Source organism: Sus scrofa, chromosome 4, assembly GCF_000003025.6.
Source record: "Sus scrofa isolate TJ Tabasco breed Duroc chromosome 4, Sscrofa11.1, whole genome shotgun sequence".
NCBI classification, from domain to species: Eukaryota; Metazoa; Chordata; class Mammalia; order Artiodactyla; family Suidae; genus Sus; species Sus scrofa.
This window is the reverse complement of record NC_010446.5, coordinates 98,107,063-98,134,931: the sequence shown is the minus strand read 5'-3', so window position 1 is coordinate 98,134,931 and position 27,869 is coordinate 98,107,063. Positions and strand designations below refer to the sequence as shown.

Sequence of the window (27,869 nt, the reverse complement as noted above, 5' to 3'; positions counted from 1 at the left end):
ATTTAAGCAAACCTCTTTGTTTTACTATATATTCATCACCTCCAATTGGTGTCCTTTGGCTTATAGTTCTGACTGTACCTGCTGGTCAGGTTGCAGAGGAGACTGTTATTGAAGAAGAGGCAGAAGAAGCAGAAAAATTGCCACTGACTAAGAAACCAAGGATAGAAGAAATGACAAACAGTGTGGAGGAAAGCAAGGTAATGTTTTTAGCAGTGGTGGAGAAAAGAGAAGGCAAAGACTCAAAAGCCAGAACTTTTAAGGTCCGAACTCTTCTTTATCTTTTTGTCTACTTTCTGAATAACATGTGGTCAGGAATTCTTACCTGTGGTGGTTTGCTTTTATAGGAGGGCACTGAAAGAGAACTACTTCAGCAGCAACTCCAGGAGGCTAATCGAAGAGCCCAGGAATACCGAAACCAGCTCCTAAAGAAAGAGCAGGAGGCAGAACAGTACCGCCTCAAGCTAGAGGCCATGGCCCGACAACAGCCCAATGGAGTTGATTTCACAATGGTTGAAGAGGTGGCTGAGGTAGATGCTGTAGTGGTCACAGAGGGGGAGATGGAAGAGAGAGAGATGGAAATGACTAGGGCAGTAGGGACCACAGAGCCTCATACTGGAGTTTCCATGGAAACTGTTTCATCTTAATGTGCAAGGGCCACAACTTGTACTGTGTCCATCTTTCTCCTCTTTTTAAAAGAAAATACAGAGGACAAACATTGTATACAAATTAAGAAAGTCCTAAAGAAGAAAATTATAGCAAGGTACAATGCTTGGGCTCAGGAAGGCTCTCAATGCAACTGGAAAATTCAAAGACAAATATAGGAAACACGTCTTCTGAGGGACCAAAAGAATAAGGACCACATTTCTCAGCTCTTATCATTGCTTTAAGCATAGAGGTAAAAAAAAAAAAAATGCTGGATGTTGTACATTGATTGTTTTCTAAATGACTGATTTTCAAAAGATTTTAAAATAATATTCTTAATATGGAAACACCCAGAGCCTTTAATAGTTGTACCATCAAGTGACCTGAAAATTTGCCTTAGATTTATTATTGTGTACTTGTTAGAGAAGAAAACTATTTGGCAGAAAGTATTAGAAGCAAGCTTTGGGGAAGAGAAAGAAACATATTCCACTTCCAAAGGAGCAGGCAGGCACTCCCCACTATCCTGAGTTAATTTCACTGAAAAAAAAGTTGTGATTGCCTGACTAAATTTGCATCCATTATGTGTCCATAGCTCAGATGCCGGTTTAAAAAACTGAAACAGAATTTTTAAATACTGAAAAGGAAAAAAAGAAAAAAAAAATTATTGATGTGGGAGAAGTGTGTATAAACCCCAAATCCTCCAGGCTATGCTTCTACAATGCTGGAAAGTAGCCAAGTTAGGAAACAATCTGGTCTGGAAATACCAACTTTGCTCTGGCTGGATTTTATAAAATTACAATCAGGAGGGTAGTCTGTTGTTAGAACAACTTGCTTCCAAACATTTATTTATGTAATATCAAGCTTTAATGTCAACTTTTTAATTTTATAAAATTTTGTTGAGTTTTCTAACATGCTTTTTTGTGGAGCTTACATGGTATCCTTTCATATGCAAGAAAAGACAGGGGCGGGGCACGGCAGAGATGAATGCCAAGTATATTGTATAGTTTTTCTCCCATCTGATTTGGTGTGAGTAAACGGCTCTGTTTCCTTAAGGTCAGGCCTTGTACAGAGCTTTTGTGCCTTATAGGTGCTCAGTGTGGGCTGGCAAAGGGAGTAATAATTGTCAGTGCCATTAAGTAAGGAACCAAAGATTATTTCATCACCTTACACTATGCCTTATCTCACAGTATGCCTACTCCCTTTCCCTAGACATTTTAAAAAGTGTTTTGTTGCTGGGATTTCTTTGCCAGCTTGAAGGGGCTTTTTTTGTTGTTTTGTTGTTTTAAAGAAAGACTATGGATGGAGAGAAAGGGATTGTAGAAAGGTTATTTTACAGAGGTTATTGCCTTTGAAATTGTGCCCTCATCATCCTGGACTTGCTTACTTGCTTTTTTGTAAATTAGAAGCAACCAGAGGGAGATGTGCCAAGTAAACATTTGAATGACTGTTTAGAATGCGGTTTTCTTAATTAGCGATCATGGGGAAAACATACATTTTTAATTTGGAATAAAACTTGACAGTTAACATGGTTCTATTTACCTTGATTAGTGAAGTTATGTGCTGTAGTTTTCTAGAGATGCAGAATCATTTGGGGCTCAAAATAGACTGAAAATACAACTCCCGAAAACAAATTTAACAAACAGAATTGGCTATTAGAAGCTTATAGACAAAACTATCAGTTTTGAAATTAATCTTGGCAACTGGCAACCTTAGCTACGTTTTCTCCATGGACCAAGTACTGAGCGCTTCCCAAATGATCAGAGATCACTCTGCACTGTTAGGGATGATGGAGAAATGCAGTGGAACAGCCTAGGTAACGGTGAGGGTAAAATTGTAGTATCTGTTGTCACATTGTCCTATTTCTGTTTGCAATGTTTTCCTTTTTCTGAGTCTTTGTGAATCAGGTGCTAACAATCAGCTGCTATTGTGTGCCATTTCAGAGTTTAGCTTAACTATAGGGGGACCAAATGTCACTTTAGATGTGTTTTGTGTGTGTTCTTGGTATATATATTGACTTTTTTTTTTTTTTTTTATCTTTTTAGGGCCGCACCCACGGGATATATGGAGGTTCCCAGGCTATGGGTCAATTCAGAGCTGCAGCTGCCAGTCTACCCCACACCCATAGCAATGCAGGATCTGAGTTGCGTCTGTGACCTACACCACAGCTCAGGGCAATGCTGGATCCTTAACCCACTGATCGAGGCCAGGGATCGAACCCGAGTCCTCATGGATACTAGTCAGATTCGTTTCCACTGAGACACGACAGGATCTCCTATATATTGACTTTAATTCCTTCATTTTTTTCTTTCCTGTTAAGGGGGTGGAGGTTAACTCTGCAGAAGATATCCAGGCCCAACCACCTCACTCCCTGAGGTAGCTTCTGACTAGGGGCAGAGAGTTTCCATCCTTATGAGCATGCAGAGGCCCTACTGTTTGAGGGAACTGTTTAGAGGTTCTTATTCTTTTTCTGTAAGAACCTATCATTCCCACCAAGAAAAATACTGAATATAGCCAAGTCATTTTTGATGATGGGGTCTCTGGAATAGAGTGTTAAAGGAAAGTTTGAGATAGGGAGAGAGAAGAGAAATGACTGGAAAGTGGTGGGTAGCAAAAAGACATTTGTGTTTATTTACTTGGCATAGACCTTTTAGCATCCTAGAGAAGGGAAGTAAGATTTGCGCTCTAGGAGTTCTCGTTGTAGCTCAACAGGTCAAGAACCTGACTAGTATCCATGAGAATGCGGGTTTAGTCCCTGGCCTCGCTTGGTGGGATAAGGATCCAGCGTTGGCATAGGCCTCCAGCTGCAGCTCAGATTTGAGCCCTGGGCTGGGAACTTATATGCTGCAGGTGCGACCCTAAAAAGACAAAAAAAAAAAAAAAAAAAAAAAGAAAGATTTGCCCTGTAGTTGTATGGCAGTAGAGAATGGCAGGTCAGGATCCCTTGAAGTAGTCAGAAGTTAAATATTAAAGTTATTAATAGCAATACAGTTTTGAAATTCCCACAGTGGGTTAAGGATCTGGCATTGCTGAAGCTGTAGAGGAGATGGCAGCTACAGCTTGGATTCAATCCCTGGCCTGGGAACTTCCTGCTGCCACGGGTGCAGCCAAAAAAAAAAGGCAATATGGTTTTATGATTTTGTAATTTTTTTTTTTTTTGATCAGCCATGAAAGTTGGGGAAATGTTGCTAGATCTTCTGGATTAAGAGAGTCCAGCTGGTTTATTGCCAAGGTTGAATTACAGAGAATTAAATACCAGACAAGGGGTTCAGAGATGGTACTTAAGCAGAAGAAACTTGGAGTCTAGGATGATTGCCTACTTTACTTTTTTTTTTTGCTTTTTTGGGGGGTCTCACCCATGGCATATGAAAGTTCCCAGGCTAAGGGCCAAATCAGAGCTACAGCTGCCAGCCTACACCACAGCCATAGCAACACAGGATCCAAGCCGTGTTTGCGACCTACACCATAGCTCATGGCAACGCCAGATCCCCAACCCACTGAGTGAGGCCAAGGATCGAACCCACATCCTCATGGATAGTAGTCAGATTCATTTCTGCTGCGCCACAATGGAAACTCCTTGCCTACTTTAAAATAAAGCTGATCCAGCTATAATGGAAAAAATTAAAATCATTATAAAATGCCAAAAAAATATATAAATAAAATAAAGCTGCTTTAGAAGTTCCCTGGTGGCCTACCAGGTTAAGAAACTGGTGTTGTCACTGCTATGGCTTGGGTCACTGCTTTGGTGAGAGTTCAGTCCTTGGCCAGGGAACTTCCACATGCCATAGGCATGGCCAAAAAAATAAGCTGCTTTAATAATGTCAGTATTAATATAAGAATTTTAGACCCTATACTTAAATTTTGGTCTTAAGCTTTCCCCTAAAAAAGAGAAAGAAATTTCTCTCTCTCTCTCTCTCTCTTTTTTTTTTTTTTTTTTTTTTGTCTTTTTAGGGCCGCATCCTTGGCATATGGAGGTTCCCAGGCTAGGGATTAAATTGGAGCTACAGCTGCCAGCCTGCACCGCAGCCACAGTAACACAGGATCCGAGCCACATCTGTGACCTACACCAAAGCTCTTGGCAACACCGGATCCCTGACCCATTGAGCAATTGAGGCCACAATGGAAACCTCCTGAAATAAATAAATCTTAGTATTTCTGTTCTTATTCCTGGCTTCAGGGAAATTACTTATAAATCTATAAATGTACATTCCCTTCCTACCACTACCTCAGTGGGATTACTTAATTATAATGCCAGAGTTGAGGTCTCTTTAAATATGAGAGAACTTAGCTTTAGGTTTTCTGTGTTTTGAACTCAGCACCTTAAAAGATGTTCTTTTTCTCTGTCAGATTTATGTTTCATAATTTTTGGATTTGTCTCTTCCCATTTGTCACCCTTACCATTGCATTATTAAAATTTTTGTGTCTTTTCAGTAATGTTAGAAATCTATGGCATGTAAAATGACTTTCTTTCTTTCTTGATATTGCTGTAAAAGGAATGAATTTACCAGAAGGCTCTCCAGTTAAAGTTAGGTACTTTGTGACCAGGGCATTTTAACACTCCTTTGCTGTGTGCATATTACTGTTTATGTTTATAAATACATATGAATTTCCCCACTTTTCTCTTTGTTTATATGAGGTTCAACTCTGAAGTACCTTGTAAAAACTGGAAATATTTTTATTTCATTAAACATATTAGGGAGTTTCTTTCAATTATTTAAAGGGGCTAAGGGAAAAAAAAGCATTACTTTGGCCCTTTTCTTAAAGGCATGCTCAGCAGGCAGTAATGAGAAACCTGAGGAGTGAGGCCCTAGGGAGAGCCAGTACCTAGCTTTGCAGAGATTTCTTTAGCATATAGTGTGATGACATCATGTAAACTGAAAGATTCAGAGCAATGTCAGGGGTAGAGATGGAGCTACCCTTCCACAGAACAGAGCAAGCCTCCTTTCCACTCCAGCGGCAGCTATTTTGAATGGAATTTGTACAATTTCTTACACCTCTGAACGGGAAAGAAATCCTAAAGATCCATGGCAGAAGGAATAGACATTCTGTACATCTCCTTTCCTAGTTTATAGACATCTCAGCCTTTAAAAAGATCATTTTGAGAAAGCTTCTTTGGCTCTCTCCTAATAAATCATATTATGGACCTATAGAGCTAGAAGACTTGAGGCCTATAGTGAACTATTCCCAGAAGTTTAATATTGAGTAGAAATCTGGTTTTGTCCAAATTTATTGGAGAATGGCCTCCTATTCTCCACTCCTTATGATGATGTCTGTATGACCAGAAAAGGAGCTTTAGAATGGAATACATATCAAGACCACCTATGTGCTGCTCTAGGCTCTTATCTATTTCCATTCTATGTATATTTACCCCTTCTGAGTTAGTACCTTATTTCCTATGCCAATATGTACAAGAGACCAGGAACAAGAAGGATGTGAATTTGAATTAAGTAGCTTTGAACCTCTGGTGCTGCTTTTTTTTTTTTTTTTTTTTTTAAGGCTCTCTAAAATTAAGGAGTGGAGATATCCCTAGACTCTAGACTCTACGTAGCAATTTGGCTTGTTAATGGCAGGAAATTCTGATTGCCTATCTCTGTCCTCCTCTTTTCTAACTACTTCTGCTTAGGTTGACCCCATTGTTTTTATCTCATTGAGTCTTTCCCAGGCACTAGAACTTAATTAGTAGATCATTTTTAATCTTTCCTTTCTACTCCCCACCTTCCCTACCATATATTTTCTGTTTATTCTTAAGTGGTTTTGTTTCTGAGAATTAATCTAGGTCCTATGCTTCCTAGTTGGTTTCAGGCATTTTGCTCTATCAACATTAATGATAGCAGCTCCCTTTTCTGGCTTTGCCCTATGTACTGTCCTTCTGCCAAGGCCATTTGTGTTGGAGGGAGCAGAGAAAGGGAAGATGGGGTACTTAGATTCTTAAAACATCTTCAGTTTTTCAGGTTGTCTAACAGCTTTATGTACAGTATGTTTTAGGAAAAGTTAAATATACTTCCTTTTTTATTTAGGATTTTAATAAAATAGGTTTTGATTCTGATGAGAATGTGTGTGTGTATGTGAGCATTTGTGTGTATGTATACCTATACAGATCTATATTATATATACAGTTTTTGTACTATCATTCAAAATAAAAAGATGTTTCTTAATAAAATGTCAAAGTCTTGCAATTTTAGGTGTCACTAAAATTGTTTCTATCTCCTGGGAAAACACTGTATCTACTCCCTGGTCACAGATAAACCTCAATATCAAATTTTCTTGTCTGGGAGTTCCCACTGTGGCACAGGGAGCTAAGAATCTGACTGCAGCAGCTCAAATTGCTGCAGAGGTGAAGGTTTAATCCCTGGCCCCAAGCAGTGGGATAAAGGATTCAGTCCCTGGCCTGGGAACTTCTATATGCCATGGGTGTGGCCATTTAAAAAAAAAGTTTTCCCCCTCCAAGTTTATGAAGGTGGAGCAACAGGAAGGTTTTGGCGGGTGGTTTCCCCGTTGGGCGTCTCTTCTAACCCACACACCCTTTGCCTTTTCCTTACCTAACTACTCCTCAACTGATATTCCTTTTTTAAAAAATTTATTTTTGGAGTTCCCGACGTGGCGCAGTGGTTAACGAATCCGACTAGGAACCATGAGGTTGCGGGTTCGGTCCCTGCCCTTGCTCAGTGGGTTAACGATCCGGCATTGCCGTGAGCTGTGGTGTAGGTTGCAGACGCGGCTCGGATCCCGCGTTGCTGTGGCTCTGGTGTAGGCCAGTGGGTACAGCTCCGATTGGACCCCTAGCCTGGGAATCTCCATATGCTGCGGGAGCGGCCCAAGAAATAGCAAAAAAAAAAATTTATTTTTATGGCCATACCCAAGTATATAAGTTCCTGGGCCAGGGATTGAATCCAAACTGGAGCTGGCACCTATGCCCCATAGCAACCTGAATTCTTTTTTTTTTTTTTTTTTTTTTTGGTCTTTTTGCCATTTCTTGGGCTGCTCCCGCAGCATATTGAGGTTCCCAGGCTAGGGAACTAAATCGGAGCTGTAGCCACTGGCCTACGCCAGAACCACAGCAACGTGGGGATCCGAACTGCGTCTGCAACCTACACCACAGCTCACGGCAACGCCGGATCCCCAACCCGCTGAGCAAGGCCAGGGATCGAACCCCCAGCCTCATTGTTCCTAGTTGGATTCGTTAACCACTGAGCCACGATGGGAACTCTGCAACCGGAATTCTTAATCCACCGCGCTATAGCGGGAACTCCCTCAGCTGGTACACTTTAACAGGCAGAGTAACTTGAGGTAAGAACCAAAGTGAGAATGGAGACAGCTTTTGACTGGCTTGTTAAATTTATATCTTCTTTCCTTCTTTCATCCCCCACTCACTTCCTTAAAAGCAGACAACCAAGAGAGGAGAATAGTAGCTGAAGAAAATGAGTCTGTGCCTTATGTGATTATAAAGTCAATGTTAAGATACAGGGTGGGGGAAATATCAGGCCCAGGGAGGCTTGGAAATAGTGGATTTGCTCTGTTGACTTCTCAGGTACTCTTAGCTAATAAGGTGCTTTTTGTTATCTCAGGGCAATTTAGCACACATTTATTAAGTAAATATGAGTAGCAGTCTGGTTGTGACACTGTCCCCATCGATAGGCAAGTTGAACAGACCCATCTGACTGGCTAGGTGGGTTTCCCCATCTAGTGTATAGTGTTCTCAAAAGCTGCTCCATTGGCAATAGAGATGCCTTTCTTAAATAACAGAGGATAATACTAAAGTCAAGGACATACAAGCATCAGTGTTCAACATTAGAATGTCCAGGTAAGCTCTCAAAGTCAATGTTTAGCAGTGATAGGGCATTTCCAAGCCACAGTTGTGGCCTAAGCGGCAGCTGTGGCAACACCAGATCCTTAATCTACTGTCCCAGGCTGGGGATCAAATCTGTGTCCCATTGCTCCCAAGATGCCGATGATTCCTCTGTGCCACAGCAGGAACTCCTAGATAATTGCATTTTGATAAATACATATAGTCAACAAATGCTGTGTATATATTAACTAGAAGGTTATCCTGACAGGTATCTGGTATATATGGTCTTTGCTGAGGAAAAAAAAGAGTAGGAACTTGAAGAGCCTTGAGAAGCAAAGAACTGAAAATGTTGTTGAATAAAATCCTACTGAGAGAAATCATCAGGCATATGGGAAAATTGTAAGGGAATGGGAGAAATAGCAACCGGAGAAATAGCAACCTGGAGTTACCTGAAGGGTAATATTTTTAAATGATGGAAAAAACTGTGGGGAGTTCCCGTCGTGGTACAGTGGTTAACGAATCCGACTGGGAACTATGAGGTTGCGGGTTCGGTCCCTGCCCTTGCTCAGTGGGTTAACAATCCGGCATTGCCGTGAGCTGTGGTGTAGGCTGCAGATGCAGCTCGGATCCCGCGTTGCCATGGCTCTGGCGTAGGCCGGAGACTGCAGCTCAGATTCAAACCCTAGCCTGGGAATCTCCATATGCTGCGGGAGCGGCCCAAGAAATAGCAAAAAGACAAAAAAAAAAAAAAAAAAACAACTGTGAACTAGGGCAGCTTTCCTAAGATTTTTCTCTTTCTGTGAAAGGGAGCCCTCTGTTCCAGGAAGATTGGTAGATAGAAAATGCAAGAGAAGGTTTAAGTGGGAGTAACCTAGTGATAATTACACCTGTGTAGGGTTTGTGCAAGATGTCTGATAGATAACACTAAGGTAGTTAGGAATATAGGGCACCCCTGAGCCAAGTATGGGACTACACTCTGCTCCTATAACCAGTCCTGAAGTTTAAGAAAGTTCTCATTGTAAAGTAAAATGATGTTTAAGAGATAGGCTAGTATCATAATAGGAGCTTTTTGCTTTTAGCTTTTGTTAACATGTCTGGCAGTGAGCTAAGTAGTTTGCATACACGGAAACATACCTATCTTGCAAGGTGTGTATTATCTTCAGTATATAGATAACTCAAAAAAAATTGTTCTTTCTAAAACCACAGTTTTGGAGTTCCCCAATGGCACAGCAGGTTAAGGATCTGGCATTGTCACTGGTGTGGCTCAGGTCCCTGCTATGATGGGAGTTCGATCCCTACCCTGGGAACTTCCAAATGCCCAAGGGGCAGCCAAAAAGAAAAAAAAGGTCAAGAAGAAAATAAATAAAACCACAGTTTCTACATAGAGTTATTAGTGTTGTTTCCTTTGTAGTTTTTTTGTTGTTTTTTTTTTTGTTTTTTTTTTTTTGTCTTTTGTCCTTTTTTAGGGCTGCACTTGTGGCATATGGAGGTTCCCAGGCTAGGGGTCTAATCGGAGCTATAGCCGCCAGCCTACACTACAGCCACACCAACGCCAGATCCGAGCTGCGTCTCCAACATACACCACAGCTCACGACAACGCTGGATCCTTAACCCACTGAGGGAGGCCAGGGATCGAACCCGCAACCTCATGGTTCCTAGTCGGGTTCATTTCCACTGCGCCACAATGGGAACTCCTGTAGTTTGTCCTTTAATCACAATACCACCTCAGTTGACTTTGGGCAGTTTAATTCATCTTAAATTGAAATTAAGAAATTGATAAGTAGGAGTTCCCGTCGTGGCGCAGTCGTTAACGAATCCAACTAGGAACCATGAGGTTGCGGGTTCGATCCCTGCCCTTGCTCAGTGGGTTAACGATCCGGCATTGCCGTGAGCTGTGGTGTAGGTTGTAGACACGGCTTGGATCCCGCGTTGCTGTGGCTCTGGCGTAGGCCGGTGGCTACAGCTCTGATTCAACCCCTAGCCTGGGAACCTCCATATGCCGCGGGAGCGGCCCAAGAAATGGCAAAAAGACCAAAAAAAAGAGAAAGAAATTGATAAGTAACTTTTCCAAGCAGCCTTTCCTGTAGAATCCCCCAAATAAATTTTGCTCCAAAACTAATCCAGGAAGGGGAGTTCCTTTGTGGTACAGCAGGTTAAGGATCCAGCCTTGTCACTGCAGCAGCCTGGGTTGCTGCTGTAGCACAGGTTCAGACCCTAGCCCAGGTAACTGCATATGCTGCAGGGGCAGCAAAAAAAAAAAAAGAATCCATGCGGCATCTCTGCAAAGCTGTTGATCAGCAATACTTGAGCAAGGAGAGTGTTAAAGATAAGCTCTCTTGTGGGGAATGGATGGGGTTTTCATCTCCAGGTATGCTGGATATCTTCTATTTTTCCTTCAGATAACTCCCCTCTCTCCTGTATCTTGTGCTTTTTCCGGGGAGGCTAACCTGCATGATATCAGTGAGCTCCCTGTACTTTGTCTTCCAGTTGGATTCAATCAATAGGAAGCTCTGCGCAGGAGACTAGATGGAGAGAAAAGACTGAAATCTGTGTATTGATTTCCCAGGTTCCCTCCCTTGGGGTCACCTGGGCCTAGCTATATCCTTTGATTCAAGGCCACTGTTCCCAAGTCCCCGTAACCATTACCTCCCTTTGTCCTTTCAGGCAAAAGGCTATTACTAAGCTTTTTCCTGACTTATCCCTTGCCAACACTTTTTAAAAGTAGCCCTTCATTATTTCCAGTTGTCAACTACTTATTACCTGTTAGGACCCTAAAGGTAGGTGATCTCTTGGATTCATAGACTTCATATTTTATCCATGTACTTCAGCCTTACTCTCATATGTATAACCTTAAATTCTTTTGAGTCAACAGTTCTGAAGGGTCAACTGCTGGATTAAGTAACAGAGAGTGACTCATACCTGTGTGGTTCCCAAGTGTGGGGTAGTGGCATCAAGGAGATATAAATCTGAGAGACAATAATAGCTCAGGCTCCTGTGACTTAGCTCCCGAAGAACCCAATATGCTGAACAGCTTTTCAAGCTTTGTGACTGTAGAACCTTCTGTGTTTCAGGTCCCCAAAGCTTTATACAAGCTGATGGACTCTGCCTACTGGGGCTCTGGTTTCTCCATAACCTCCCAGGATGCCTCTGAGAAATCAGCTTAGAAATCCCTAGGGATGACAACTTTATCCTCCTGTTGGTACGTTCTGGTTTTCCTAAAGAAAAAGTTTGAGCTAATATCCTAATGTAGGTGTTCCTGTTGTGGCTCAGTCAGGTTAAGAACTGGACTAGTATCCATGAGGATGTGGATTTGATCCCTGGCTTCACTCAATGAGTTAAAGATCCAGCATTGCTGGGAGCTGTGGTGTAGGTTGCAGATACAGCTTGGATCTGGCATTGCTGTGGCTGTGGTGTAGGCAGGCAGCTACAGCTCTGATTTGATCCCTAGCCTGGGAACTTCCATATATTGCAGGCGTGGCCCTAAAAAGCAAATAAAGGTAAAAATATCCTCATATTTAAAAAAAAGATGATGAGCAGATTCCCTAATTGGGATCATGTTTAACACTTTCTTGTCAGTGATAATAATGCTTCCATTCATAATTTATTATTCACTGCTCTCTGTCAGGCTGAGCTATTTAATGAGTGTTAATGAATTGCATTCTTGGTAGGAGTCTATTTTGGGCAAATAACCATTTCCCACAAAGCACTTAATTTAAACCCATATATTTATATGATGCTTTCTAAACCCCTGTTGGCATATTGCTTTCTATATTTTACAACAGAAACTGAGGCACAGAGAGGTTAATTGAATTGCCAAGGTCATCCATAAAACTATTAAGTGGCAGAATCTAAGAACTGTTGCTCTCACTGCAACACAGTTGCTTTTTTTTTTTTTTTTTTTTTTTTTGGTCTTTTTAGGGCCACCCCCACCACATATGGAAATTCCCAGGTTAGGGGTCAAATCAGAGCTGCAATTGCCAGCCTACGCCACAGCTCACAGCAACCAACGCCAAATCCTTAGCCCACTGAGCAGGGCCAGGGATCGCACCCAGTCCTCACGGATACTAATCGGGTTTGTGTCTGCTGAGCCACACAACTGGAGCTCCCACAGTTGCTCTTACTAGCCCTGAGAAGGTTCTGAGAGTCCAGAAGTTTCTGAGAAGTTGCAATACTTTATTAATACTAAAACATACTTCACAATTAAACTGAAACCAGGACTTTAACTTGTAAATTGCTGCTGTCTGCAGAGTCACAAGGTTAAATTTCTACTGTACTTCTCTTTTGGGTCTATACTTGATCATTTGCCCCTTGCTTTGTGACAACCTTCAAGGCAAAAACTGAAGTTTTTGTGAGATTTGTCTCTCAGAGGGGACAAATCTATGAAAGATTGCAGCCTTAAAAATTTTTCCTTTGTGGCCCAGTGGTAACAAACCTGACTAGTATCCATGAGGATGCAGGTTCAATCCCTGGTCTTGCTCAGTGGGTTAAGGATCCAGGGTTGCTGTGAGCTATGATGTAGGTCACAAATGCAGCTTGGAACCCACAACATTGCTGTGGCTGTGTTGTAGGCCGGTAGCTGCAGCTCAATTTGACCCCTAGCCTGGGAACTTCCATATTCCGTGGGTGCAGCCCGAAAAAGAAGAAGAGGAAAAAAAAAAAAAATCTTTTTCTTGGCTTGGTTTGAAGAGGATAAAGAAGTCAGGTGATTGTAAAGATTCTTTACCCCTTCCTTGCTCTCTTGCAGTATCTAGAAACTAGCAATGATTGCAGAGTATTTTGGTAAGGCAACCAGTGAGAGAAAAACTGAAATCTAAAGATCTAAAGGACCTCTCCAAACAGGTGAAACAAGCTCCAAGCACAAAGAGGAGACTTGGAGGGCGACCGAATTTGATGGAACGAGCTAACCTAAGCGTGAAAAGTGTTCAGAGGGCATTTTAAAAGCTTGAGGGTAAAATCTATAAATATAAGGATACAAAGGGAAATGGATAACTAAGTAGAAGCAGATGTAGTTAGGAATAATAGCCGAAGCGTGAGTTTGGAGGTATTTTACAAGATAGCATGTTTTCTCCTATAGAGTTTTCACATACATTATCGTACTTGAGCCTCTCAACCCCATTTTTCAGATGGGGGCCTAAGGTACAGCTTTGACTAGGCAGGATCACAAGTTGTAAAGGGCGGAGCTAGAAACCATCTCAGGGTTCTTCACCCAGCGGATTCCTACCTCATTAAGGCTTTCAGGCAAAGAACCGGGAGAGCAACTGGCGAGGCTTCCTCAGCTGCAAGGCGTGGTCTGGCCTCCAGGCGGCGCCAGTGGGAGGGTGGCTTCGGGCCCCAACCCGGCGGATACTCCAGACACGAGCCGGTAAAACACCAGACTTGTAAATCCACAAAAGCTGCCACCACCCGCGCGAGGCCTTAAGTGTCCTTAGCTGGCGGCGGTGGGTGGGGCAGACCGTCCTGTTCGCCCTTCTCACTGGCCCGCGGGAGTAACAGACAGCTCTGTGCAGCCAGCCCGAACCAGAGGAACCTCCCGCCGCCAGCTCGCTGATCCCCGGCGAGCGGAGCTCAATGCTGCGGCCCGCCGCGAGAAGCGGTTACGCATGCGTGCGGCGGAATACGCTGCTCGACCCTTTCCTCCCTCTGCGAAAGGGAGCTGCTGCTTAGGTAACGACTGGAGTAAACCGTTGCCTCCACCAGGACTGAAGCCTTTGCTGTTTTTTTTTACAGCTTACTCCTCATGCGACCCCGGCTCTTCCAGCCAAATTCTTTTTTTCAATGACAAGATTTCCTGACGTGAAACGTCAATCACTTACGCTGCAGCTTCATTTTATTTCTCCGAAAATACCCTCCTCCCACCCCATAGAGCAGGCTACGAAAAAGTCCCTCTTACCTCAATCCAGAACCGTGCTCTGAGCGCCCTCCCTAGCCCCACCTAAATTTCTACCCTGCGTCTCCTGGGCCCTGGTTCTTCTCCACGCACCATTTCTTCGCTTGCCTCCTTCAGGAAACCTTTCCTGATTAACCCCGGTGGGACCGCAGCCATCCCAATTACTCGGGAGAGAGCTCAAGGCCAAGACGGAGGCAGAGGTTCTGGGGCAAAGGCGCGCTCTGAGCAGCCGACTGATTCCCGCCCCGCCCCCTGCTCGAGTAAAGTCAGGCAGCGGTTCGGGGACACAGCTGTATTGGGAAGCGGAGGCTCCTACACAGTAGGAGGAGGCACGTCCCAGGAGGCCCGAGGACTCTGTACACAACACGCGTGGCCCAGCCCCGTCCGTCCGCCGTGCGGCCCGCCCGGGGCCCAGTCTGTGGAGGAAGCCCGGGGGGAGGGGCGAGTTAAGGCAGCTTGGCTGAGGGGGGGGAGTGGGAGTGGGCCAGTTACCCTCGAAAGCTGGCTCACTGAGGGGGCGAGCTTCTCACCTCCCACTCCTCTCTCGAGGACGGGGGGGAAAGACAGGCAGCAGTCAATAAATAAACCCGAGGCAGGCAGGGGCCCCGGGAGACTCCCAGAGTCCAGGAAGGCTGGAGGTGTAGAACAAGGAGAGGAGGAGGTGAACTGGCATGGGAGGCGCGTCCACGCCTCTGGCTTTTGAGGGCGCGGACTTCAAGGGTCCGGTGTGAGGCCTGGGAGCAGCTCCCTTTAAAAGTTGAAATGGCTGCCGTTAGGGACGACCTGCTGGGAGGGAGGCCCGACGAGGGGAGGCTTCGAGGGCCCTTGAGACTTCTCGACGTCCACCCTCTTGAGGGCGCGGCCCCGGTACCCGTCAGGCCGGCCCAGGTACAGGAGGTGTTTCCCGGCACCCCCAGAGTACCTGGAGGGGCCTCCCGAGGGGACTCGGGTGAGCAGCGCGGGGGGTGCACGGTGCGTGGAGAAGGGCAACCTCCGGCTACCGCCGACCCCGAGCCGGGGAGCGGGGGCAGAGAGCGCAGGCCTGGCGGCGGGGGCCGGGCCCTTGCCCTCCGGCGGCACGTCCAGCCTCCGAGGCGGGGCACAGTCCCGAGGGAGCAGGCAGGAGCCGGCAAAGAGGGTGGGGCTGGGGGTGGGCTCGGGCGGCAGCGCCCTCGAGGTGAAAGGGGCGGCGGCCGGGGGCTCAGCCTCCTTCCTAGGCGGCTGCGGGCCGTGCAGGTAGCGCAGCAGTTCCTCCAGGGTGGTGACTTCCACGGCCTGCCCGGGACAGCCAGGCGGCGGCGGCCTCACCAGCACGCGCGGCGCGGGACCGCCGGTCGCGTTGCCGCCCCGGGTGCGGCCCCGGCCTTCCTTGGCGTTGTTCCCGTTCTGATTCCACTCCCACGGCCCTCCCGGGTGGCGAAGGTGCTTGACCGGCAGCTCCGGCGTGGACTCCGGGGTGGGCAGGCAGGCCAGCTCCGGCGGGGGTACGCCCTCGGGAGGAGGCAGGAAGGTGGTGTAGAGCTGGGGCGTCAGCGCCCCCTCTCCGTCCTTGGGCGGCGGCGGCGGCTCTGGGCCCGCCCCGTGCAGCCGGGCCAAGCTACGAAGGGAAAGAGGGCGCGGGAGCCCTGGACTCTCGATGTCCTTGCTTCGATGTCGGTGGGCGCGGCGACAAGCGCAGGAGACCAAGAGGCCAGAGACCGAGGCGCCCATGGCGAAGGCTGCAGCCACACAGGCCAGAAGGAGTGGGATGGGGACCGAGCGGGAGGCTGAGGCTGGGGGGAGGTCTCGGCGCACGCCTGCTGGCCGAGAGGAAGGAGAGTGGAGGGTGGCAAGTTCCGAAGTGTCATTTCTCTCTTGCTGCTGCTCCGCTTCACTCCAACACAGCCTTGACCCTCTTCAGGAATCACCTCCCTCAACCCCTCAACACACACAGCCCACCGAACTGCCCCTCACACGCGAGCTAGAGCTTGGGCCTAGGGAGTCCCCATCCCGACTCTGGCCCTCTTAGCCATGCCAAGAGCGACTACAAATCTGCGGGTGCTGAAGGAGGTGGGGCTGGGAGGGCCAGCTTTCTCAGGATGGGCAGCTCCAAACAGGCATTATTAGTGAGCACCAAACAGCGACCAGTGAGGGGCTAAGAATTTTTCAAGAATCAGCAGCCCCACACTTCACTCCTATCCCTCCCAGCCAGCCCCCTTACCCTGAGTGTGAGCTCCAAGAGTGGAAGACTGGGGCCGGGGTTGGGCATCACTGGGGGGGCTGGGGGTCTCAGGGGAGGGGTCACGACCCAGAAGCACTAGTGACAGAGACCAGGTCAGAGCCAATCAGGCTCCTGCTCTCCACCTCTGACACCCATTCAGCAAGTCCCCCGCACCCCCTTTGGAATCCAGAGGTCCAGAACTGCAGCCTCTACTTTCTTTTGGGAATGGGGAAGGGCGCACTATGCAATGCATTCTTCTGTTTATTGTTCAAAAACTATTAAGTACATGTTATATGGCAAGCCCTGTGCTACATGCTAAGTATTTGAAGGTGACTTAGCAAGCCCTGAGCTACATGCTAAGTATTTTTCTGAGACTCTCAGGGTGTCCAAGGTGCTGGTCTGTTGCTGCCATGGGGCACAGATTTGGGTGAGTGTGGGTGAAGCAAGAGAGGGTGAAGTTGGGATAACCGAACTCACCGTAAGTAGAATCACCTGTGCCAGACTGACTTCCAGTAGCTCCATCTATGAAAAAAGAAGAGAGAAGGTGAAGATGGCAACAGGGGGAAGCTTCCTGAAGAACTGATGAGCATGGCTGTGCCACAGAAGAGAAAAACAAAAGCCCACACCTGGTGTATCTATGGCCATCAGAGCCATGCACAGCAATGGCTACAGCTGCCCCTGCCCTTTCTCTTTACCTTGGCAGTCATCAACTTCCATGGATTCCTGTTTCCCAGCTGGATCCACATCAGTCCTAGGAGGAGATGGAGGTGGCTCAGTGCAGGTATACATGTTGCCCCCACTCCCCACCCTAATCCACAGTTTCCTCTCTTGGTAGTGGAGAACATTCTCTGCAGGAGATCCAGAGGCCCCTCACTTACCCACCAGGTCCCCTGATATCCACACAGCCTCTGGAGCTATCCCATCCACAGTATGGGTCCTGAGAAGCCAGACAGCTCCTAGGGAAAACTGAGTCATGTGAGGCTGGGACCCCACCACTCTGATCACATTTCATTCCCCTGACTTCTACTCTCACCTTGGTCTGCAGGAGACTCCTAGTCTGATACTCCCTCCCATCCTATCCACCCCAATCCCTAGTTCACTCCATGGTTACTGCCCACCTGCAGAATGCTTGAGACACCCCCCCCCGCCCAACACACACAACTGTCCTCTACATTTCTCTGCCACCCCCAATGCCTGTGTTCCTGTGTGCCTGCTTGCCCAGGAAGCCCACCCAGGCAGGGCCTGGCCTCAGGTCCCTCTCACCTCCGACAGGCCCCATGCCGGGCACATCGACTGAGAGGGAGGTAGATGATACAGCCAGAAAAAGCTACAAAAAGCCTGTGACCTTCAGTGTCCAGCTCCAGTCCTATGACCCGCCTTGCTGTTTGAGCTGCTCGCTTCCCACTGCACCTAGGGTGAGGCCAGAAGGAATCAGAAATGGGACAGGTGAGGCACCTTTTTCCTTGAGTGAGTTAATGAACAGAAGGTAGGGAGGCATACATGCAACTGAGTACAATTCATGGGGGTAGGGTTCCTGAGTGTCCAGCTTCTTGACAGGCCCCTCTCTCTTCCCCACAACTTCCAATATTGGACTTCCCGCCTTATCCCCATATCCCCATCTACCACCTCACACCCCATCTCTGCAGGGGGTGCTGCTGGACAAAGGGCTCACCGGGAGGGGCTGTAGGCATCGATCTCTTCCAACAGAATGGGCTCATGGGCCCCAGATTGCCCCCCTGGGGGCAGCACCTTCAGCACTGTCCCATCACTGGAGCCAAGGAACAGGACCGTTGTATTACGGTAGGGACCAGCCATGCCATCCACAGCTACTTGGGTCAGTAGCGCCCTGGAGGGATAGGTCTCAGATCAGGACAAACCAACCAGTGTTTCAGGGGCAGTCCATGTGTCTAACTGCCCCCTTCTGAGCCATTCCCCCAGCCCAGACAGCATTTCCTTCTTAGCTTTTTCCCTTCCACTTTGATGAGTTCTTCTTTCTACCAATATGATTTACATTGTGAGGTCAGAGAAAGAGAATGGCTGAGTTGGGGAGGGCAGTGGAGAGCATTTTTTAGCCCCATACCTGCTGGTAAGGGTAAGCAGAGGCTGATGGGTGGCAGGTGGCACGGCAGGGTCCAGGAGTGGGTGAGCCTTGATGAAGGTCAGGACATCATCAGGGAGGTCTCGAGAAGAGGGGAACAAGGCAGCTACACCTACTCCTGCACAGGATCCTGGCCTGGTGGACACATAGGAAGAGGCAGCCTTAAGGCAGGGAGCTGGGGTTTGGTTAGGTTCTGTGACCACCACGAGCCCACTGCTCCCAAACATGATTGATAATCCTCACTCTGCCTACACACAGACACGCACACTACTGCTTCCCTTCCCTGCTACAGCTCTCTGGTCCCACTGCCAAAGCACTACAGCCTCCTCCCCAGGCTTTGATCACCTTGCCCTCCACACAATCCCATTTAGGGAGCCGATCCTGCCTGCTTCTTCCCCCACAAGATCCACCCCCATCCTGAGTACCTGGGGGAGGGGACCCTGTCCTCAGACACGGGGGTCCAGGCCCCATCCAGACTCCTCTGCTCCTTGAACTTGCCCTCAAACCCACGTTCAATATCATCCAGGTAGAAGGCGCAGACTGCAGAGCCAGGGATGCTGAGGGAGCCAGAAAAGGATGTGCGCTAGGTGTTGGAAGGGACAGCATAGCTCCTCTCAGGTAAGACATTGCAGCTCCCCTTCATGTACCGTATTAGAGGGGAGCCTGAGAGGGTGGGACAGCCCCTGGGGGGCATTTGAATGGAGCTTCGAATGAAGCTTCCCCCTCACTGCCCTCATCAATAGATTTTCGGAGAGGAACTTGGATGTTGGTGGGGCAGGGAACAGATTGGGCCACTTTAGTTAGACTAGTACCAACCTATTGGTCTGGGTGGTGAAGACCCCAAAGAGAGCAGAGCGGCCATACAAGTTCACAGGCCCTGTCAAGGCCTGTAAGACGTCAAAATAGAAGGTAGAGTCCCCAGGGACAGAGCAGTTGAGCCGCAGCTTCAGGAAGGATGTCCAGTGGCGGTCCAAGGCCCGAGGTGAGCCTCCCATGTCACGCTTACATACGCGGGCCACACGGGAGAACTGCACCTGGGGGAGGAGAACTATGAGAAAGAGCCCCAGGGCCAGTGGGGTGAGAGCAATGTGGTGAGTTAGAACACCAAGAGCCAAAGGTTAGATAGCAAAGGAAGGGTGTGGTGTGGTCAATCTGGGTCAAGGTGAGGGACATGGCAGAACGGAGGGGCAGGGGCCTGGAGGCTTCTCCAAGCTCGGGGATCAGAATCCAGGGGGTTGCCTTGTAGAGATTAGGGCCAGGCTGACTCCCCTGACTGGCTCCTCAGAATCCAGCAGAAAGAACCCTCTAGCTACCCACCCCTGGTGCCCACCTCCTTACCCTCCCCAGCCGAGCATCCTCCACAGAGACCTCTCGGAAGAAGAAGTAGACGTGGTCTCCATGCTCCAAAGCATGGACAAAGTGTGGCTCTGGGGAGGGAGGGACAGGAAAGGTATGGAAGAGTATCTATGCCTGCTCAGAAACTCGTAGCCCCACTTAGCCCCACTCAGCCCCTTTGCACACGTGCACACCACTACCACCACCTGCCTGCTCCCTGCTGAAGTACTCCCCCTGCACCTCCTCCCCAAGAGCAGCCTCCCTCCCCTAGGCCCGCCCTGACCTCGGAGCCACTTGGAGTCGTACTTGGCGGAGCGGAGTGGGGGCTGAGGCCCAAGGCTTCTGTAAACCACAGCATCACTGGCTTGGAAATCCGCAGCTGTGGCTGAATACAGGCTGCCCTCTGGAGGGGTGGATAACAGGGGTTAAGGGAGGGCTCAGGGATCTGTGGTCTGGCTTTTCTTGGGCCTCCCACACCACTACTTCAGCCTGGCCCTGACCCCTACCTCAGCCCTCCACTCAGGAGCACAAGGGGAAGACCAAATTGGGAAAGGGGCTAATGTGGGAGTTCCCTCCAGCCACCTGCCTGCTTCTCACATGCCCAGGTGCACACCTGCAAAGACGGCCACATTGGATTGGGTGGCATCAAAGGGGCATCGAGCCTGCCCACTCAGCTCCTCACCCTCCTGCTGCAGCGAAGTTATCTGGAGGCAGAGGGAGCAGGTTCTTGGAACCCATGGGGTGTTGGGAGTCTGGCTCCATAGCCCACTTCCCTATGTCCCCTTGCCTCCTTCCCCCACCCTTCAGGACCCCTCCACTCCGGGCACTCCCATTCCCCCACCCCAGCTGGTCCATCCCCACTGAACTGATTGCCCAGCTTGAATCTTCCTCCCACTTAGGTCCTGATGTCCCACCCCCTCGCCTTTGTACCCCATAGCTGCGGCACATGGGGCTGAATGAGTTCGTTCCACAGGCAAGGAGTGTCTGGGAGTTCCAGGGAACAAGAACACGAATGTAGTTGTAGCATTCGTCCTAGAGAATCCAAAATACCAGGTCAGCGACACGGCTTCCTGGGACTGAGACAGAGGGTCACATAAAGTAAGGCTACTCCCCTTGAGCCAGTCAGAGCAATGTGGGATAAAGTCCTAACTAAGCTATTTGCTAGGCCCGTGGCCTTGGGAAGGCTCTTTGGCTCTCAGAACCTCACTTTTCTTTTTCGTAAGGTTTTTAATGGAAGCTAAAGATCCCAAATTCCCTTTCCTATATATTTTCCTCTGTGGCCTGAGAGAAGTTGGGGGGAGGGGGAATTGGGCACAGTGGAGGGCCACTTGGATAGAGCCTGGAGGCAGGATCATCTCTTTCCCTTAAGAGTTTCATCCCACTCCTCACCGTCAGCTTCCCCCGCACGGCACAGTTCTCCATGTCTTGGCTCCTCCATGTTAGATACTGGAGGAAGAAGTAGGACAGGGAAAATCATGGGGCATCCTGGACCCACCTCAGAATATGGCTCCTTTTGGAGGCTTCTTCCCATCCACTTGATCCCAGTTAAACTTTCCCACCAGCCTCATCTCCATGCCTCAGCCTCCTCCCACACAGCCCCTCACCTTGTTAGGCACTAGGCCCTCCCCTTCTTCTTGGGCTTGAAGATCAAAGGAGAAAACATGATCCCTGAAGGGGTAAGCAAGGAGGAATTAGAGCCAAGCCACAGCACCCCACCTATACTCCTGAGCCCCCACCCCCACCCCCACCTTGCCCAGGTTCAGCCGCTCAGGGACAAAGAGTACAGACCTCCTGCCCCCTCCCCTCCCCCTTACTCCATGCCTTGGCAATTGTGCTCTGGATCCAAGCATGTTCATGTCCCATGGCTTGTACACCTGCATGTGTCCCCTGCAAGATGCTGCAGTGGCCATGCAGGTCCCATGTCTGCCCAGGAGCATGCATGTCAGCCCCACAATGGTGCCACGGCCAGTTTACCGGGCAGCCACTAGCAAGGTCCGGTTCAGGGTCAGGAATCTCTGAAAGTCCAGCCCAAGTTCTGCAACCACAGCATCATCCTCCAAGCCCCGGAACCAGGATAATGGAGAAATACCTAGAAGGCACAGAGAGGTGGTGCTGAGGGCTGGCCAGGATATCACACACTCCCTCAACACCCTCTCCAACCAGATGAAACCCAGCCACAGACATAATATGTGAAATGAGCTGTGAGGTATTAATAAAGCTATTAATAAGCTTATTAATAAATATAGCATCGGCTAACTCTGAGCACTTAATCTTGGCCAAGCACTGTGTTAGCACTTTAGAGACATTGTCTCACTTCAAACAACAACCCTATGAGGTAGGTACTTAACATTGGCCCCATTTTACAGATGAGGAACCTGAAGCTTAAGGCCATGAAGAAATCTGAATAGTTCATTTAGCTTGGGAGTGGCAGGCACCCCAATTCAGATCCAGGTCTGTCTGACTCCAGAACCGAGCCCACCCCCTTTTTGGAACTGCCTTAGGACTAGAGATTCCCTTTCACTCCCATCATGGTACACTGTCCCACCTGGAGCAGTTACTCACCCCATTTCTCCTAGCCCTCTCTTTGCACCCTCCCCTCAAGGCTCTTCACAGGCCACCTCAGCCCTCCAAGGTTTCTGCCTCCTCTGACCAACTCCAGCATCCACCTGGCCTGATCATGGAAACCAGAGTCATCAGCGTTCAAAGGGAGCCCAGAATTCAGGGAGAGATGACTTAACATGCAGTGCTTAGTGCCCTGGCACACGTGTTTGCTATTCTTATCTGTCCCCCAACAGTTATTCTCAATAACCCAACTGTAGTCCCTTCATCCTTAAAATTACTCTCAATCCTATGTATATAACAGGAACTTGCAAATAGATAAAGGTCCTTTTCAGAAAAAGTTGGCTTATGATTTCCCTTACAGTGCTACCTAAACTTAGTAGTGATGAAGTGGTGGAGAGCGAGGTAAGAGGTGTTGGGAACCACTGAATTAATCTCAAGCGTTCATTTTGTAGCTAATAATAGCAAACACATAAAAGCATTTACTTTGTGCCAGACGGTGTTCTCAGCACTCTACCTGTACTACCTCATTTAATCCCTAAATAACTCTATGAGGTAGAATACTATTATTATCTTATCTTCATTTTGTAGATGAGGAGATTGAGGCAAACAAAAAGTTAAAAACTTGACAAGTTCAAAGAACTAGTGAGCAGCTTAGCAGGGATTCAAACCTGCTCAAGTTTGGTCTGGCCAAGAATCCATGTTCTTAACCTCCAAACACGGCTGCCTCAAAGTAAAAAAGTAGGCCCACGAGCCTACTCAGTGACAGAACTGAGTGAGGTGCCAGCTCACTCTTTTGCCCTCCTTTTCTGGTCAGGCTCTTAGCTTCCCTGGGCCTTCCTGTACCTTGCCACCCACACAAGGGGTCTCAATGTCTAGTTGCCAAGACTGAGTGCTGAGCTCACCCAGAGGGGCCATGGTAGCGGGCACTCACCTTGTAGGTCAGAGGTCAGTAGAGGGAGGGGGTCCTGGGGAAAGGCCGCCTGGGTGTGGGGAAGTGAGAGGAGCAGCAGCAGTAGCAGCAAGGGCATGAAGTAGGGGGTACGGGGCATCCTGTGCGGGGCAGCTCAGGCCCCAGGGGGTGCCCCCTCACCCATATGCTGGCCCTGAAAGAAGGCAGAAGAGTTGGGGAAGGGGCAGATTCCCTCCACCTTTGAAGCAGGTGGGCCCCTCCCCTGGTCTATCCCCAGAAGACCCAGTGCACTAGGGAAAAGAACCCTCTCTCTGGCCCTGCTTCAGCCCAGCCAGCTGTCACTGTCACTCAAGGCCCTTCCCTCTCCAACTGGCCCAAACTGGCTGGTGTGAGGCCTGCCAGCATGACCCCAGGTAAGGACAGGACACACCCGCTCCCCCTCCCAGCCTTCTCACTCAGCCTTTCCTCCTCTCTCCTGACTGGGCCTGGGACATTTGGTAGGTGACACCTCCTGGCCCCCTCTTGCTAACCTCTTCTCAGCTATAATTAGACACTAAAGCCTTAAAATTATAAATAGTGACTCCTTGGCACTGGGGGGAGGAAGAGGGTACTCTGTCTGCCTCCCCCTCCCTCACATACCCCCAACGGCACCCTGGGAGCAGTTTAGGCACTGTGCCCTGGCAGAGGCAGCAGCAAGGCAGCCATCATCCTGTCTAGGGTTGGGAGAGAACAGAGTGGGGGAGGCAGCCTAGGAGTCTTTGTCCTGGTCTAAACTCATGCTTCAGGGGCCTTCCCATTGCTACAGAGAAGCTAGGGAGTGAAGGGAGGGGAGGGGGAAGGGGGGCTTCTTAGCCAAAAATGAATCTGCATCAAAGCCAGATCAGAGGCTAAATTTAGCTCTGGCTGCAGCTGTCTGCCCGACCACTGTGCCCCCTTCCAGGCTCTCTAGCCCCCTGTTCCCTCCCTGACTCCTAAGAACCACTGCATGTGCTTGAAGGGGGGAAGAGTGGACCCGCCCCCTATGAGAAGCCAGGCATAGAAGGGGCTATACTGGTGAGGAGATGTGGCTGAACATGTCCCTCTTTCCTTTCCTTCCCTCTTCAGGCTGTCTTGGAATGAAAATATAAATAATTCGATGACAGGCAGGCAAGTGTAGCCCAAAGTCCAGGAAAACATATGGCGGAAGGGACAGTGAGACAGCCCTCTTTCCCACCCATCAGCCTCCCCCAGTCAAGCTGACCCTGGCTGGAACCCACAGTGGGAGGTGTGCACCAGCTTACTGCCTCCCTCTGAAGCTGAAGTGAGGGGCTGGGTAGGCTGAGGAAATCAGGTCAGAAAGGGTGAGACTCCTTCTTTTCTGTGAACAGACAGCTATCCTTCACCAATCCTTAGTTGCTGTCCCACCATATCCCCTGAAGAAGAGACCCTGGGCTTCCAGGCCCAGCTCATTCCATCTCCCCAACAATTCCACCCTTGGAGTCAGGATCCAAGTGTACCCCACCCCCAATTCAGCGTCATTGGTGGGAAGGCTGACGTCAGATAGAGTCCCAAGAGAGCTGGAGGAAGGGAAGGGGTAGAACACCTAATGATGACCCCCTCCCCAGGGGCAAAGCAGTCAGCTAGCTAACGACCCTCTGGTGCTGAAAGGCCAAGCCTCCCTCCCCACCCCCCCACCGTGTTTCCGGATGTTGGTGCTCCCAGGGGAAGAGAAAGGGACACAGCTTGTCTCCTATCCTCCCCCTCTGCCCCCCCCCACAAGTTGCCCTGGGCAACTGGTATCTTCACCCAGGAAACAACTTCAGCCTCTGGCAAGAGGGGAGAACAGCCAGACCCTCTTCCTGCTCCCAGGTCTTGCCTGTTTCTAGCCCCTGCTCTCAGGACCTGCTGCCCTTTCCTTACCTGGAGTGGTGACTCCTTTGGGGGTTTGAGGGGGATAGGAGACCTCTGACCTGATGGAAGAAGGGACAGGAGGGAAGAGACTGAGTTACATCTCCTTACCACATCCCTTAAAAGTAAACGTGACCATTCAAGAGAAGTCTAATGAGACTAGAGTAGGTGAGATGCTGTCCTGGAAGTGGGGGCACACTGACATTGAGCTTGATTACAAAGGTGCTCCCTGCTTCATGCCTAGAGATGTGAGGGCAGGGGCAGGGTCTGGGGAGAAACTCCTGAAACTGCAGGACCAGTCTTGGGAAAAGGGGTGACCAGGAGAGTTTTGGGGGCATGATGACCACTCCCATATTAAAACCTTCAGAATCCAGCAGCCTTAGCAAAAGCGCCCTAGCTGGGGACAATAGAGGGTAATTTGCATCTCATTTGCATGCTCTTCATTTCCTGGCAAAATGCTCAGTTAGCAAGCACCCCCAGCCCCTTCCTTCTTTCCTGAGAGCAGGCCCTGCCTTCCTCCCACCAAAACTCTCTCCACCCTACCCCCGACCTTGGACTAGATTAGTTCAGCCTCTGAAAACACTTGGTTGGCCATTGCATTGGCCCCCTAGACTTAACTGTGATGTATCTTTAAGAGGGTTTCCCATAGCTGATTCTAGGGAGCAGCATCTGAGCTGCCCCCATCCTACCCCTGGCCTGGGCAAAGGCTTACCCTGCAGGGACCAATCCCAGCTGCTTCATAACCCCCATTTGCTCCAAATGGGGGAGACCTGGCCAGCTCTTCCTCCCTCTCCCAGGTTCTCCCTTTGCTTGGAAGAGGAAACAGCCCTTTTCTCTCCTCTTGGCCCTGCAGAGCCACCTCTGGGGAGTGGCCCAGGTCAAGGCCAGATTCTATCAGGGGCTGGGGAAGGGATGGAGAAGGGGAGACCCGGCTGCGGACAATAGCAGGAAGCCCTCAGGCTGGTTGCACGCCCCAATCCACCTTCCTTTGGAGGGTTGAGGGGACGCACCAAGGAGCCTCGCTGAACAGGAGCTTTCCTTTCTCCAAGACAGTCCCCCCCACTCTTAGCTTTCAGCCCCAGGCTCCCTACCTACCCTTTCTCCCACCCAGCCCCCAACAAGGATAATCCAGGTGTCTTGAGCCTCGCCTGAGGTGGGCCTGAGGCCAGGGGCTCGACGTGTCTCCCCCTCACTGGATCTGGGGCTCCAAGAGGGGCGGGTAGCAGAGTCTGGGCCGGGACCGGGTCCCAGAGCCACGTTAGCGGGAGGAGGGGCTGGAGGGGCCTGCAGGCGCAGACCGAATGGAAGCGGGGGTTGGGGAACAGAGGCGGGTCTCCGAGGCCAGGGAAACAGGGCCAGAAGCTTGGAACCGATGAAGGCGGGCCTGGGGCCAGCGCTGAGCGGGGTCCTTGGGCTCGAGATGCAGTCGGCAGCTGGTCTCCTTCTTGGAAGACCTCGATCTAACAAAGCCCCAGGGCGAGTGAGGTGAAAGAAGGAGATAGGCACTAGGACTGATGTTTCTTGGGGACCTCATTCCCGACTCTGTGCTCAAGCCAATCCCCTGGGAGGTGCTCAGACTCCCGCTTGCACAGGGACAGAGGTGCAGCCGTAATACCAAAGTCTGGAACGATGCATCTCCCTTCCCATCCCTGTAAGGGCAACGAGAGGGTCCGGTTCTCCGCGGGTCTCGAAGCCTTAATTTCCCTGCTGGGGAGGCAAGGGACCAGGTTTTTCCACCCTCTGTGCAGTGCGCGCCTCAAACAATCCCTTTTCGCGCTCCCCAATCCGAGGGATGTGACTCGAAGAAGCCAGGTTGGAAGAGGCTCCCAGACCCTGTGTCCAACAGTACCGTGACGAGGTTCGGCCACGGCCCCTCTTCCCGCTGCACACCCCAACTCCGCTGACCCTCTCCGTTATCAGGCACATAGCACGATGGCACCCTCCCAGGTCCCTCTAGCACTTCGGAACCTTGCTCCCAGCCTTCGGCGCCCCGACCCTCCCCGCCTCCCAGCCCTGCTCTGGGGTACTTGCTCCGAGATCCGGGTCAGCGGAATAGAGATCGCGGCGGGCGGGCAGCGGCCGCGCACCGCGCCGAGTTCGCAATCCGTGGTTGGGGGCTTTAGCGAGATGTGATGAGCGTCCGAATTGGATGGAGCTCAGATCTGGGCTCCCGGGCGCTGTCAGGTCCAACGGGCTCCGGGTCTCAGTGGCAAACCCCACTCCTGCCGCGGCTCCGCGGAGGAAAACAATGCGACCGCCCGGAGCTCTGGGCCGGGCCCCAGCCGCCCCGCCCGCCTCCCGGCCGGACCCGCCTTCGGCCCGCCTCGGGGTCCCCACCACAAATCCAGCTCTCAGAGACCTGCTAGACACCGCCTTCTCGACACCTCTCCACCAATAGGCTTCGGAGGAGGAGGGGTGCCGAGAGCACCGCCCACCGAGAGGGCCTGGCGGGGAGGCTGAGCTGGAGACCAAAGCCAGACGCGAGATCCACGGACAGTCGCCCGAGACCAGGACAGAAGAGGGGTCACACACTTAGCGTGGAGAAGCCCTGGGGAAACATCTCAC

General features: G+C 49.8%; 2 protein-coding genes across 30 annotated transcripts in view; one reads left to right on the top strand and one right to left on the bottom strand.

Moving 5' to 3' along the window:
* GABPB2 (GA binding protein transcription factor beta subunit 2) overlaps positions 1–5,068 on the top strand; it is a 34,092-nt gene extending 29,024 nt beyond the window's left edge. For 9 of the 11 annotated variants that reach the window (XM_005663482.3, XM_021089888.1, XM_021089887.1 and 6 more), the window contains 2 exons: positions 67–197; positions 345–5,068. In XM_005663482.3, the coding sequence (XP_005663539.1) occupies positions 67–197; positions 345–644 (431 nt within the window). In that variant the 3' untranslated portion in view covers positions 645–5,068. The remainder of the gene's footprint in view (positions 1–66; positions 198–344) is intronic. The other 2 variants (XM_005663478.2, XM_005663479.3) reach the window with 1 other exon arrangement.
* Positions 13,468–27,616, bottom strand: SEMA6C (semaphorin 6C). Of its 19 annotated transcripts, XM_021089881.1 has the most exons (21): positions 27,336–27,613; positions 25,317–25,366; positions 23,439–23,610; positions 22,508–22,616; positions 21,920–22,034; positions 21,550–21,613; positions 21,335–21,391; positions 20,876–20,977; positions 20,559–20,649; positions 20,229–20,348; positions 19,949–20,037; positions 19,427–19,644; positions 19,036–19,167; positions 18,593–18,745; positions 18,185–18,358; positions 17,776–17,922; positions 17,391–17,468; positions 17,208–17,263; positions 16,990–17,034; positions 16,513–16,608; positions 13,468–16,108 (listed from the first exon to the last, which is right to left on the bottom strand). In XM_021089881.1, exons 7-21 carry the CDS (start codon positions 21,365–21,367, stop codon positions 15,063–15,065), a joined length of 2,580 nt encoding a protein of 859 aa, XP_020945540.1. In that variant the 5' UTR covers positions 21,368–21,391; positions 21,550–21,613; positions 21,920–22,034; positions 22,508–22,616; positions 23,439–23,610; positions 25,317–25,366; positions 27,336–27,613; the 3' UTR covers positions 13,468–15,062. The 19 variants fall into 19 exon arrangements, with proteins under 19 accessions (XP_020945540.1, XP_020945542.1, XP_020945543.1 ...); XM_021089883.1 differs by lacking the exon at positions 22,508–22,616 and having other exon boundaries at positions 13,468–16,111; positions 20,252–20,348; positions 27,336–27,616; XM_021089884.1 differs by lacking the exon at positions 22,508–22,616 and having other exon boundaries at positions 20,252–20,348; positions 27,336–27,615.

Coding starts and splice junctions, on each gene's coding strand:
- SEMA6C (XM_021089872.1), bottom strand. CDS start 22,194: ATGCTATATTTATTAATAAGCTTATTAATAGCTTTATTAATACCTCAC. Junction 21,614..21,919: donor ACCTTGCTAGTGGCTGCCCG/GTAAACTGGCCG, acceptor TTACCCCTTCAG/GGATCATGTTTTCTCCTTTG. Junction 20,978..21,334: donor CCGTGCGGGGGAAGCTGACG/GTGAGGAGTGGG, acceptor TGGATTCTCTAG/GACGAATGCTACAACTACAT.